Source organism: Eriocheir sinensis, chromosome 24, assembly GCF_024679095.1.
Source record: "Eriocheir sinensis breed Jianghai 21 chromosome 24, ASM2467909v1, whole genome shotgun sequence".
Taxonomy (NCBI): Eukaryota; Metazoa; Arthropoda; class Malacostraca; order Decapoda; family Varunidae; genus Eriocheir; species Eriocheir sinensis.
Genome location: NC_066532.1, coordinates 9852166 through 9866903, shown reverse-complemented (window position 1 = coordinate 9866903; position 14738 = coordinate 9852166). Strand labels below are relative to the sequence as shown.

The 14738-nt window shown below is 48.3% G+C and overlaps 1 protein-coding gene across 1 annotated transcript; it reads left to right on the top strand.

The window, feature by feature from the left end:
- The first annotated feature begins 1673 nt into the window (after nt 1-1673).
- On the top strand, nt 1674-12799 carry LOC127003107 (uncharacterized). The gene is made up of 18 exons (XM_050869521.1): nt 1674-1679; nt 6804-6916; nt 6977-7155; nt 7243-7374; nt 7472-7478; nt 9100-9305; nt 9450-9534; nt 9764-9840; nt 9952-9987; nt 10215-10221; nt 10331-10477; nt 10571-10645; nt 11237-11418; nt 11691-11772; nt 11914-12056; nt 12170-12268; nt 12357-12563; nt 12786-12799. Exons 1-18 carry the CDS (start codon nt 1674-1676, stop codon nt 12797-12799), a joined length of 1797 nt encoding a protein of 598 aa, XP_050725478.1.
- Nucleotides 12800-14738: the final 1939 nt, after the last annotated feature.

Here is a 14738-nt window from a genome sequence, read left to right as displayed (position 1 = left end):
ACTATAAGGGAAATGGTTGGCTTTTCCTTGATAATTGGGACCTTTTCTACGATAAAGGCACCTTGTATGCCAAGGATGGTGTGCACCTGTCACTCCAGGGGGTGGAGGTTCTCGCAGACTCCCTCGAGTGATCACTTAGCACCCTACAGGATTTTTTAGAGTAGGCGAGGGGAGGGGGGGCTGTCATCAGTGGCTATGCATCGCAGACTGGGACTAGGGGGCGCAGGAGTGATCGAAAGGATATAAGAAAGGATGGGCTAACGGCTTATTACACCAACAGTAGGAGTCTCAGGGGGAAAGTATGTGTCGAGAAATTCGACATTATAGCTATCACGGAAACATGAGTGGATACTGTAAACAAAAACTTCATGTCGGAGTATGAAATAGATGGTTATCAAATGTTCCACAAATATAGAAAAGGAAGAAGGGGAGGGGGGGTGGCACTTTATGTTAAAGACGCACTTAAATGTTCTGTTAACAACTCTGTTCAAACAAATGGCGACTCAGAATCAGTCTGGGTGGACGTCCACAAAGGGAAAGACAAACTAATTCTAGGGGTTCTTTACAGGCCACCCAACCTTAGCAGGCAGGACACTGATATATTGCTCCAAGAGGTAGGCAGGGCTAGCAGGGGAAAAATGTCTGCATAATGGGGGATTTTAACTATAGAAATATAGAGTGGGAAGGCGTGGTGGGTGATCTAGAATCTGAGGATTTTCTGAAAGTAATACAAGATAATTTTCTCAAGCAGACAGTAACTGAGCCCACCAGGGGTAACAACATTCTAGACTTGGTCTTAACTAACACCGAGAATATAATCAGCGAGCTAGATGTTGGGGGATAATTAGGTGGTAGTGATCACAAGGAAATTAGATTTAAATTAGACTGGGCGGTGACCTATGAACTCAACCGTGTGTTGGTGCCTGACTTTAGAAGAAATGATTATGAGGGGCTCAGAAGACACCTTGAGGAGGTAAATTGGGGAACTTTAGGGCTGGATGAATGCCAGAGCTCAGGGCTGGAACCGGAAAGACAGGGGAACCATGTAGAAATGACCTACAATAATTTAGTTAGAGTAATAGCAGAGGGTCAGAGACAGCATATCCCTTACCAAACACGTAGGAAGAAAAATAACGACCCCAAACGGATGACCCGCAGACTCAAGCATGAGATTGGCTTGAAGAGAGGAATTTATAGGAAAATACAGAACGAAGAAACCCACCTCAGGGGTAGGTATGTTGAGCTAGCCAGGTCGGTGAAGAAGAACACCCGCCTAGCAAAAATAAATTATGAGATTAGGGTAGCCAACGAGGCCAAGAGCGATCCCAAGGGCATCTTCAAATTATACGAACGAAAACAAGGAACAGAATTGGACCTCTGAAAATAAACACGGGTGAACTCGTTGAGAATGGAGAAGATATGAGTCAAATGATGAATGACTATTTCCTCTCAGTTTTCACGCAGGAAAATCTAACAACCATTCCGGAGAGAGTTCAGGTATATGAGGGCGAAGAGAACGACAAGTTAAGTGATGTGATCATCACTAGGCAAGTAGTCCAGGATGAGATTAGTAGGTTGAAGAAGAACAAATCGCCGGGCCCAGACGAAGTATTCCCAAGGGTTCTGAAAGAGTGCAAGGAGGTCCTTAGTGACCTCTTACCGATATCTTCAAGATGTCGGTAAATTCTGAGTATGTGCCCAATCAAAGGAAAGTAGCTAATGTGACGCCGATTTTCAAAAAAGGAGACAAGTCAGCCACCTCAAATTATGGCGCCAATTAGCTTAACATTAGTTGTAGGAAAGATGTTGGAGTCAATTATAGCCGGGAGCATTCGGGACCATCTAGAAAAACATAATTTAATTCATGATTCACAGCATGGGTTCACAAAGGGTAGGTCTTGCCTTACTAACCTGCTGTCCTTCTACACTAAAGTAATCGAGGCGGTTGACCGAGATGAAAACTATGACATATTATATCTAGATTACAGTAAAGCGTTCGACAAAGTCTCTCATCACCGGCTAATACTAAAATTACAGGCTCACGGCGTAGAAGGGAAAGTTTTGAACTGGATCAGGGCTTGGCTTAGTGGCAGGAAGCAGAGAGTGCAAATCAATGGTAAAATATCTGAATGGGGCAGTGTTACGAATGGAGTCCCTCAAGGGTCAGTGCTGGGTCCTCTGCTTTTTATTATTTACATCAATGACTTGGACACAGGAATTAGTAGTGATGTCAGTAAGTTTGCAGATGATACCAAGATCAGACAGGGACGCTACCGTTTTCCATGATGAGCTTGACAGACTATATGATTGGGCGGGGAAGTGGCAGATGGAATTCAATGTCTAGAAGTGTAGCATTTTGAGTGTAGGTAGGAATAATCCCTCACACAAATACTCCTTAAATGACACTCATCTAAGCAGGTCTGGGCGTGAGAGAAACTTAGGAGTCCTAGTGAGTGCTAACATCCGTCCTAGGCCTCAATGCATTCAGGCTAAAAATATCAAGGAGCGTAAGCAATAGGAGCGCTGAAGTCATCCTTAAACTTTACTTACCACTAGTTAGACCTCATCTCGATAATGAAGTTCAGTTCTGGTCCCCTACTATAGAATGGATATCAGGATGTTAGAATCTGTACAAAGGAGGATGACAAAGATGATTCAGGGGGTGAGAAACTTGCCTTATGAAGAGAGGCTGTAGCATTTAAATATACACTCTCTAGAAAGGCGAAGGTTGCGAGGAGACTTGAACGAAGTCTATAAATGGATGAAGGGCTTTAATAAAGGGATGTCAATAAGATTTTGATAGTAGAAGAGCCAGGTAGGACGCATGGCAATGGTTTTAAGTTAGACAAATTCAGATTCAACAAAGACACAGGCAAGAATTGGTTCATCAATAGAGTGGTGGACGAATGGAACAGGCTTGGGAGCCATGTTGTGGGTGCCAATACCATAGATACATTCAAGAAGAGGTTAGATAAAGCCATGGATGGTGAGGTAAGGTAGGGTTGAGTGTACAGGAGCTGCCTTGTATAGGCCAACCGGCCTCTTCCAGACTCCTTACGTGCTTATGTTATGTTCTTCGTTCTTAACTACAGAAAGGACATTGATTTACTGGAAAGGATTCAACGACGCGCCACGAAAATGATTCCGACCTTAAGTGCCCAACCGTACGAGGAACGACTCAAACGACTCAATCTCTTTACATTGGAGAAAAGACGCCTACGAGGGGACATGATTCAAGTCTTCAAGTACCTCAAAAAGTTCATTAGCGTCAACTACTCCAAAATTCTTTCAACTACAAACCAGCTCAAGAACTAGAAACAACGGTTTACCCATTCAGTCGAGTTGATGCAACACAGACATCGGAAGGAGTTTCTTTTCAAACCGAGTCATCCGCCACTGCAACAATCCTCCCTCAGAAGTAGTAAATGCGAATACCATCAACTCGTTCAAAAATCAAATCGACCGTCATTTCGTTGCGTCAGGAATAAAATGATGATCAAGGTGCTTTCATCTGCTCCCCAGGCCCCAAGTGGCTGTCGAGCAGATTAAATCACCAAAGCGGGCAACCTCGTAATGAGCCAATAGGCTTTATGTTGCCTGCATTTCCATGTTTCCATGTTTCCGTGTTTCCTCCTCCTCCTAACTGGCGCCACATATCGCTACTCGGCACCAGAATTTGAGAAGAGATTCCAGAATATTTTAGTAGATAAAAGACTAAATATTTAATAGATAAAAGATTTAAGAATGTTTATTTTCTCTAACTTCTCACGTTTTCCACTCTTTTCCCCTTTACATCTTACTGCGACTTTATCACGTTCTCTCTTTTTACTTCATTCTGTCTCGGTTTCTTTCTCCTCTCCTCTCTTTCATCTTTACTCTTTTTCTACCCCTTCTCGTCTCACCAATTCCTCTTTCCTCCTCATTGCTCACTGATATATCACTTCCTCTACTTTCCTCTTTTTTTTTATATTCTCTTTCCTAACCTTATCTTATCTGTTCTTCTCTCTTCTCTGCTTTCGTTCTCTTTTCTTCTTTCCTCCTTTATTCGCTCACTATTAATCCACACCATTTATCTTATTTTATCATAAAATTCTATTTACGCTTATTTTTTTTTCCTTTTCATTTACTTTTCCCTCCTCTTCTCTCACCACCAATCTCTTTCATTTTTATCCTCTTTACTTTTCCATTCCTGTTCTCCATTTATCTTCTTCCCTCACACACACTCACGCCTTTCCTCTCCCTGCTTGCCGTCATCTTCCTGGCCACGCCATACCTGAGGAGCACCTCGGGACACCTGAGCTTTATTAGTTAGGTATTTTTATTACCTTTCCCTTTTACCTTCTTCACAAGGCAGAAAGGCAGAAAGGTATTCTTTTCTTTAATCCCCAAACTACCACCATCTTTATTCTTTTTTTTTACGTGCCAGCCTATAGCGCCGGTTGGCTTTCTTGAGGGGTCTGGATGGTAGTCGGCCCCAGCTCGTCATGGCGCAGGCAAGTGTTTTTTTATTGTGGCGCCATCTTTTCTTGGCTCATGCTGACCCCCGGAGCTCGTCCTTGATTCACTTGGACGGTTTCCTCTAGAGTCCGGGTTGATGGGTGATCTTCAGGACAACATGTGGGAAATCTTAAGCCACTCGGCGGTGACTGAAAAATTCCAGGTGGTAGCGGCGGATTCGAACCCGCATCGTCCATCACGCGGTGAATGCGGGGTCCGCACGCTAACTACTCAGCCACCGGCAAAAAGATTGAGAATGATGAATATATGAAGGTAAAGTCGGATGCGTACGCTACGGTTGTGCGTGGCTGCGGTAATCATCTCCGAACTGTTGGCCCTTAAAGCCTGTGGTGAATCGAAAACAACTCATTACTCCGAGATACGAGCCAATAAGTCCGGGATTGCCACAGTCTATCTTCCCTAGGTTTCCCTAGGTACCAATTAATCGACTAACCCGAAAGGGAGGATGAACAACTAGGTGAGTTGCCCGCCGATATCCCGGGCCGGGATTTGAACACGGGGCGGGAGAGTCGTTGCCAGGCACGCTGACCACCGCTCCACGGAGAGCTTATACATATATAGATCACTGAAAATATAGATGGATGGATATATACTTAGACAGATAGCCAGATTGATTAAAGGAGAAAGATGAAATAGTACGCTATTGTTCCACTCAAATTGTAGATTAATCGCTTTGATGGAACACTTTTGAAGTTCAATTTTTGAAGTGTAATGGAAGAAGGGAAAGATGTTAAGGATGAAGATATGAAATAAATGAACGAGTACAGTCATAGTTGGAGGGACGGAGGGAAGGAAGGAAGAAGTAGAAGGAAACATGAATATCAGGTGGATGATCAGCTTGAGGGTTTTCACGAATCACCATCACTTTTGTGTCTTTATAGTGGTTCTTATTTGTGGTTGCAAGATGAAAGGAAGGCAGGGAAGGAGGGATAAAATCTGAATGAGAATGGGAAATCTTGAAAGTTTGCATTTTCTTCAAAGCTTTCGTTAGAGCATAATCTTGTGTTTTGTTTTATGTTAAAACCTTTGAAACTCACTGTGACTTGAGGCAGATCAAAGGAAAAAGGGAGAGGAAGTGGCGGACGGAGAGGTGAAAAAAAAACAAAGCAAGAAGAAAAGCAAGAAGAGGAAGAAGAGGACGAAAGAGGAGAAAGGAACATGGAGATGAAATGATGCATGGAGTTGAAATATTGCCACGGTGCCTTTCGTGTTCCTCCTCGCCTTCCACGTTTGTTTGTTTTCCTTTGCGTCCTTCTCTTTCCATCTACTCCCTTCATCATCCTTTTTCACTGTTCTCCCTTCTTTCTACCTCCTACCTCCTATACCTTTCCTTGCCCCTCTTATTTCTTCTTCCATCCACGATCCCTCTTTATCTCTTTCTTCCCTCTCCATGCTTCTCCCGTTTTCCTTCTTATACTTATTCCTCCTCACTTCCTTCAAGCCTCTCCTTCTCCTTTACATAGCTTCCTACTCCCTTCCGCTTCTCTTACTCCTCGTCCTCCGATTCCCCTCGTATTTTCTACCTTTTCCTCTACTTCTCCTTTCTCTCGTTCACGTCTTTGCCTCATATCCTCCCCTCGACTCATCAGTTTTACTTTCTACACGCTCCTTTGTTGCTACTTGCTCAGTCTCACTTTTCTCATTCCTTGAACACACTTCGTAGTTACTTTCTCGTCGTCAATAAGTTTATATTTTCCAGGCGCCTCCTTTCCTTCGTTATCTGCGCCACAATTGTTACTTCTCCATGCTACGCTTTTTGTTACATTTTTTTCCTCCTTGTGCTCTTCCTTTCAAATCTTAGTTTTGCTCCTGTCTCGACATTCATATTGATATTACTTTTACTCGTGTTAATTTCTTCGTTACTTATTTGTTTCCTTTTTCTACATAAGAGGGAGTGTGGGTTGATACGCTTGTTTTTAAATATTTTTTTTTCCTGCACTTTATTTACAGCCAATAAAACTCAAGTAAAGGTTTTCAGAGATACTTCTGCAAAGATAAACTTTACCGATAAAACGCTCATTCAAAGGTTCCCCTTTAAAGTGTAAATATAAAACGTTCGGTGTCAATAATTATGATGTAATGGTTCGCTGGCGCTTCAGTATAAAACGATGATTTACTGTCAAAAAAAAAAAAAAAAACACTCAAAACCCCCTGGGGTGTTTAAAACTTTCGCCTCAGCAGTATTATTAAAGGAGCATCCATAATAATAGTAATTACGAGTCTCGATCAGTTACCTCCTACCCCGAGCTACACCCCAGGTACAACCCCTTCCCCCCTCCCCCGAGCTACTCCCCAGGTACACCCCCTCACCCCTCACCCGACCTTCACCCCAGGAACACACCCTAACCCCTTTCCTCGACCTACACCCCAGGTACATCCCCTCCCTCCCTCCCCCGAGGTACTCCCCACAGTCCCCAGGAACACACCGTTACCCCCTCCCCCGACCTACTCCCCACAGTCCCCAGGTACACACCCTTATCCCCTCCCCCGACCTACACCCCAGGTACATCCCCTCCCCCCCTCCCCCGAGGTACTCCCTACAGTCACCAGGAACACACACCCTTACCCCCTCCCCCGACCTACTCCCCACACTCCCCAAGCACACACCCTTACCCCCTCCCCCGACCTACACCCCAGGTACACCCCCTACCCGCCTCCCTCGAGGTACTCCCCACAGTCCCCAGGAACACTCCCTTACCCCCTCCCCCGACCTAATCCCCACAGTCCCCAGGTACACACCGTTACCCCTCCCCGACCTACACCCCATGTACACCCCTCCCTGCCTCCCCGAGGTACTCCCCACAGTCCCCAGGAATACACCTTACCCCTCCCCGACCTACTCCCCACAGTCCCCAGGTACACACCCCCCCCTCCCCGACCTACACCCCAGGTACACCCCTCCCTCCCCGACCTACACCCCAGGTACACCCCTCCCCCGACCTACTCCCCACAGTCCCCAGGTACACAGCCTTACCCTCCCCGACCTACACCCCATGTACACCCCTCCCCCTCCCCCGATCTACTATTATCTATACTATCTATTACTATATATACTATCTATTAAAGGAATTAGGTGATGTACTCAGTGACCTACTAACCGACATCTTTAAGATGTCGGTAAATACTGGCTATGTGCCAAGCCTATGGAAGGTAGCTAATGTGACGCCGATTTTCAAAAAGGGGGATAGGTCATTTGCTTCAAACTATCGCCCAATTAGCTTAACATCGGTTATAGGCAAGATGCTGGAGTCCAAAAATAGCCAGGAACATTCGGGAGCATCTAGAGAAACATAGCTTAATTCACGACTCGCAGCATGGGTTCACGAAATGTAGGTCATGCCTCACCAATCTCTTGTCCTTCTACAATAAAGTATTTGAGGCGATAGACAGAGATGAAAATTATGATGTAATCTATCGTAATTTTAGTAAAGCGTTTGACAAAGTTCCTCACCAACGACTGTTGCTTAAATTACAGGCTCACGGAGTAGAGGGTAAAGTTTTGAACTGGGTCAAGGCGTGGCTTAGCAATAGGAAGCAAAGAGTGCAAATCAATGGTGAAAGGTCTGACTGGGGATGTATTACGAGTGGGGTCCCACAAGGTTCGGTATTAGGTTCACTTTTGTTTATTATTTATATCAATGACTTAGATACAGGAATTAGTAGTGATGTTAGTAAGTTTGCAGATGATACCAAGATCGGTTGAGTAATTGAGTCGGATCAGGACGCTAGTATTCTCCAGGGTGAACTAAACAGATTCTATGACTGGGCGGATAAATGGCAGATGGAGTTCAATGTACGGAGGTGCAGTATTCTGAGTGTAGGAAGGAGCAACCCCTCTCATAACTATTGCTTAAATGACACTCTCATAAGCAGGTCTGGGTGCGAGAGGGATTTAGGGGTCTTTGTGAGCTCTGATCTCCGTCCAAGGGCACAATGCATTCAAGCTAGAAATCGAGCAAATAGGGTACTGGGATTTATTTCAAGGAGCGTAAGCAACAGAAGCGCCGAAGTCTTCCTCAACCTATATTTAGCATTAGTTAGACCTCATTTTGACTATGCGGTTCAGTTCTGGTCACCTTACTATACATAGTATGGATATCAAAATGTTAGAATCAGTGCAGAGGAGGATGACTAAGATGATTCAGGGGTTGAGAAACTTGCCATACGAGGAAAGACTCAAACAGTTAAAACATGATCGTGGAGACATGATCGGGGTTTATAAATGGATGAAGGGCTTTAATAAGGGAGACATTCATAAGGTTTTGTTGGTAAGAGAACCGGGTAGGACACGCAGTAATGGGTTTAAACTGGATTAATTCAGATTCAACAGGGACATAGGCAAAAATTGGTTTACAAACAGGGTGGTGGATGAGTGGAATAGGCTTAGTAGTCATGTGGTGAGTGCCAATACAGTTGTCACATTCAAAAATAGATTAGATAAATTCATGGACAGTGATATTAGGTGGGGTTAGATACACGGGAGCTACATGGGAGCTTAGGTTCAGAGGAGCTGCCTCGTACAGGCCTACGGGCCTCTTGCAGACTCCTATGTTCTTATGTTCTTATGTTCTTACACCCCAGGTACACCCCCTCACCCCCTGCCCGATCTACTCCCCACAGTCCCCAGGTACACACCCTTACCCCCTCCCCCGACCTACACTCCAGGTATACCCCCTCCCCCCCTCCCCCGACCTACACCTCAGGTACACCCCCTCCCCCCCTCACCCGCTCCCCCGACCTACATCCCAGGTACACCCCCTCACCCCCTCCCCCGACCTACACCCCAGGTACACCCCCTCCCCCCCTCCCCCGACCTACACCCCAGGTACACCCCCTCCCCCCCTCCCCCGAGCTACTCCCCACAGTCCCCAGGTATACATCCTTACCCCTCCCCAACCTACACCCCAGGTACACCCCTCCCCCCTCCCGAGCTACTCCCCAGGTACACCTGCTCACCCCTCCCCGACCTTCACCCCAGGAACACCCCCTCACCCCCTCCCCCGAGCTACTCCCTAGGTACACCTCCTCACCACTCCCTCGATCTACACCCCAGGTACACCCCTCACCCCATCCCCCGACCTACACCCCAGGTATACCCCCTCACCCCCGCCCCACCCTACTCCCCCCATTCCTCAGGTACACACACTTACCCCCTCCCCCGACCGACACCACCGGTTTACCCCTCCCCTCCCCTGACCTACACTCCAGGTACACCCCTCACCCCCTCCCCTGACCTACACCCCAGGTACACCCTCCCCTCCCCCGACCTACACCCCAGGTACACCCCTCCCCCTCCCCTGAGCTACTCCCCACAGTCCCCAGGTATACATCCTTACCCCCTCCCCCTACCTACACCCCAGGTACACCCCCTCCCCCCCTCCCCGAGCTACTCCCCAGGTACACCTGCTCACCCCTCCCTGACCTTCACCCCAGGAACACCCCTCACCCCTCCCCTGAGCTACTCCCTAGGTACACCTCCTCACCACTCCCTCGATCTACACCCCAGGTACACCCCTCACCCCATCCCCTGACCTACACTCCAGGTATACCCCCTCACCCCCTCCCCAACCTACTCCCCACATTCCTCAGGTACACACACTTACCCCCTCCCCCGACCTACACCACAGGTATACCCCCTCTCCCCCTCCCCTGACCTACACTCCAGGTACACCCCCTCCCCAACCTACTCCCCACAGTCCCCAGGTACACACCTTGCCCCCTCCCCTGACCTTCACCCCAGGTACACCCCCCTCCCCCTCCCTCGACCTACACCCCTGGTACACCCCTCTCCCCTCCCCGACCTACACCCCAGGTACACCCCATCACCCTCTCCCCTGACCTACACCCCAGGTACACCCTCCCCGACCTACACCCCAGGTACACCACCTCCCCCTCCCCTGACCTACACCCCAGGTGCACCCCTCACCACCTCACCTGACCTACTCCCCACAGTCCCTAGGTACACCTCCTCCCCTCCCCGACCTACACCCCAGGAACAAACCCTCCCCCCCCCTACCTACCCCCTCCCCCTCCTCCGAGCTACTCCCCACAGTCCCCAGGTATACATCCTTACCCTCTCCCCCAACCTACACCCCAGGTACACCCCCTCCCCCGAGCTACTCCCCAGGTACACCTCCTCACCCGCACGAAGCTAAACACTTCTTCAATCGAGTTGTTAATGTTTGGAACTCTCTACCCTGTGATGTCGTTGATAGTACAACAGTTACGGCCTTCAAGAATAGATTAGACAAGTATTTTAAATCCAACCTGCAACTAAAATGTTACTCATTGTCGTAATAACTTAAGTTCTTTCGAATACGGGTGTCCTTGGCCGCTTTTATCGCCCGGTTAGTGGTAGCAGTAATGGTGGTTCTTTCCTCTTTCCTACATAATTTCCATGCAGTTTTTCCATGCTGCATGGTTCTTTTTCCTTTCCTGCCAGCTTTGGGTGGAGGGATGGGGGGGTGGGTAGGTGCCTTCGCCTTTGCTGATTAGATAGTTAGTGTAACTTGTCACAAACAGCCTCGTAAGGACCAACAGGTCTGCTGTTGTTTGTTCTTTATTTGTGTACTTTGTGTTCACCCCTCCCCCGACCTTCACTCCAGGAACACCCCCTCCCCCCCTCCCCCGAGCTACTCCCCAGGTACACCTTCTCTCCCCTCCCCCGACCTACACCCCAGGTACACCCCCTCACCCCATTCCCCGACCTACTCCCCAGGTACACGCCCTCGGCCCCTCCCCCGACCTACACCCCAAGTACACGCCCTCACCCCCTCACCCGACCTACACCCCAGGTACACCCCCTCACCCCCTCACCCGAGCTATACCCCAGGTACACCCCCTCACCCGAGCTACACCCCAGGTACACCCCCTCACCCCATCCCCTGACCTACACGCCAGGTACACCACCTCACCCCCTCCCCCGAGCTACACCCCAGGTACACCCCCTCACCCGATTCACCGACCAACACGCGAGGTACACCCCTCCCCGACCTACACGCCAAGTACATCCCCTCACCCCCTCCCCCGACCAACACGCGAGGTACACCCCTCACCCCTTCCCCGACCTACACGCCAGGTACACCCCTCACCCCTCCCCGACCAACACGCGAGGTACCCCTCACCCCATCCCCCGACCTACACCCCAGGTACACCCTCCAACCCTCCCTGAGCTACACCCCAGGTACACCCTCTCCCCTCCCCTGAGCTACACAACAGGTACACCCCTCACCCCTCACCCAACCTACACAACAGGTACACCCCTCAACCCATCCCCTGACCTACACAACAGGTACACCCTCCCCCTCCCCAGCTACACAACAGGTACACCCTCACCCCTCACCTGAGCTACACAACAGGTACACCCCTCACCCTATCCCCTGACCTACACAACAGATACACCCCTCACCCCTCCCCGACCTACACAACAGGTACACCCCTCACCCCCCTGACCCACACAACAGGTACACCCCTCAACCCATCTCCTGACCGACACAACAGGTACACCCCCTCAACCCATCCCCCGACCTACACAACAGGTACACCTCATCACCCCCTCCCCCGACCTACACAACAGGTACACCCCCCTCAACCCATCCCCTGACCTACACAACAGGTACCCCCTCAACCCATCTCCTGACCTACACAACAGGTACCTCCTCACCCTCCCCCGACCGACACAACGGTACCCCCAACTCCCCACCGACACAACAGGTACACCCCCTCAACCCATCCCCGACCTACACAACAGGTACACCTCCTCACCCCCTCCCCGAGCTAAAACCTCACCCCTCACCTGAGCTACACCCCAGGTACACCCCCTCACCCCATCACCCGAGCTACACACCAGGTACACCCCCTCACCCCATCACCCAACCTACACAACAGGTACACCCCCTCAACCCATCCCCCGACCTACACAACAGGTACACCCCCTCACCCTATCCCCAGGCCTATACACAACAGGCACACCCCCTCACCTCATTCATTCCCCGACCAGCACGCCAGGTACACCTCCTCACCCCATCCCCCGACCTACACGCCAGGTACACGCCTTTAACCTTATTGTGTTTTATAGATATAATGTCAATTACTTGTGATCTCTTTTGAGGTGTGTAAACGCTGATACTGGTAATCTCTCTCTCTCTCTCTCTCTCTCTCTCTCTCTCTCTCTCTCTCTCTCTCTCTCTCTCTCTCTCCATCACGTCACTTTTTACGGCCACTGCCTTACTTATCCTTTCCATCCTCCCCTACGTCCTCTTCCTCAGGGTCAGGGGCATAGCTGGGTACGATAACAGGAAACCTTATTCCCAATAACCGATAACTGGTAATGGAAAACCTTATCGGTGAAAACCGATATTCGTTAACTGGAGACACAAATATAGGCGATAACCGATAACCGATACCCGATATAAATCCACAATTCCCATACTAGCTAGCGATAAGTCCGATTGGCGAAAACGATACTATATTGATATTTCAAATAAAAAACATAGATGAATTCAAATCTTCATTATCTGTATTTAAAAAAAAATTTATAAAACCTGAAAACCACACCTTGACACGTACCTATGGAAGGTGATACTAGAAACGCCTGAACCGGCGTGGTGTTATTTGGCGTCCCCACCGTCAAAAGCTGGCGATTTTGTTTACAAACACTAGTCTCTCGTGTACTGCGCATGCTCAGACCAGCAAGCGTAGACCTGTACAGTCTCACAAAGCTTTTTAACCGTAATTAAGAGCTGCTGGAAGGCTGAATCAGACATACAGTACCACTACCACCATCCCCGCTATTGCTAGAACGATACTCTATACGAGTTGTATTTATATGTACAGAGTGTCGTTCTAGAAACAGCGAGGATGGTGGTACTGTATGTCTGATTAAGCCTTCCAGCAACTTTTAATGTGTTAAAAAGCTTTGTGAGACTGTACAGGGCTACTCTTACTGGTCTGAACATGCGCAGTTCGCGAAAGACCAGTGTTTGTAAACAAAAGCGCCAGCTGTTGAAGATGGGACACCAAATAACACAACACCGGGTGCCTTCAACACCATGACATGCTCACAAACGAATATGGAATATCAAATTCGAAGCAGTGAATAATCATATTTTGGGCAAAGTTAAATGATTTTTAACATAAAAAATAAACCTACTAAAAAAAATAGTGTGTTAATGCTGATGATCTAATTATGAAATATCTTCATCGAAGATATTTCATACCACGAAGTTTTTTCAAACAACACCGGGCCGGGCGCCCGGTGTTGTTTGAAAAAACTTCGTGGTCCTTGGCCACGCATGCGCAGTAGGGAGGAGACAACGTTTTTTTTTTTTCTGAGAGGCGGAAAAAGTAGCGATTATCGCTGGTTTGGTTACAAAAGTAATGAAGATACCGATGTATATTTAAATAAGTAGCGGAAGGCCGATAACCCGATTTTGTTATCAGCGATAAAGTATCGCGATAACTTATCGCGATAACGCCCAGCTGTGGTCAGGGGAATATGTCTCCTCAGAGGGGAGAGGCAGGGGGGGGGAGAGAGAGAGAGAGAGAGAGAGAGAGAGAGAGGGGGGGAGAAGTAAATAATTTGTTGCCCAAATGTTGCCCTCTCCAAGTAAAAAAAAAAAAAAAAATGCGTAGCCGAACAACATGGAGGATGAGGGTAAAGAGAAGAAGGCTAATTAGGTCAGGACAACGGGGAGCAGCTGTTTGTGTTGACGGAGTTGTTGAGAGAGAGAGAGAGAGAACAGGGGAAGGGCTGTGGAAGGAACGGGGTAGGGGAGAAGTACGGAGAGCTAGAGATGAAACATGGAAATATGGAAATGCAGGCAACAGAAAACCTATTGGCTCTTTACGAGGTCGCCCGCTTTGGTGATTTAATTTGCTCAACAGTCACTTGGGGCTTGAGGAGCAGATGAAAGCACCTCGACATTGAGGAGCAGATACATAGGAATACATAGGAAGAACAGACACCAGAAGACCTGGCGGTCTATTGCGTAAAGACTTGAAGCTATTAATACTCTGTGCGCTGACTACTGACGGTGGGAGTTTATTCCAGTGATCGACGACTCTATTGTTGAAATTCTTAATTTATTTTATTTTATGAAAGCTAGTATTCTAATAGCTAGTTTCTTTACATCGGCCTCGTAAGATTAGTTACTAGATTCTAAACGGGTAAAAATCCTTTTAATTGGGCTTCTCGCGATGGGGTGAGATGTAGTTTCAGG

Bases quoted from the DNA above. Each gene is read 5' to 3' on its own strand.
- LOC127003107 (XM_050869521.1), top strand. The intron at 6,917-6,976 runs GTACTCCCCACA...TACTCCCCACAG, and splicing joins CCCTCCCTCCCTCCCCCGAG to TCCCCAGGTACACACCCTTA. The intron at 9,841-9,951 runs GTATACATCCTT...CCTTCACCCCAG, and splicing joins CTACTCCCCACAGTCCCCAG to GAACACCCCTCACCCCTCCC.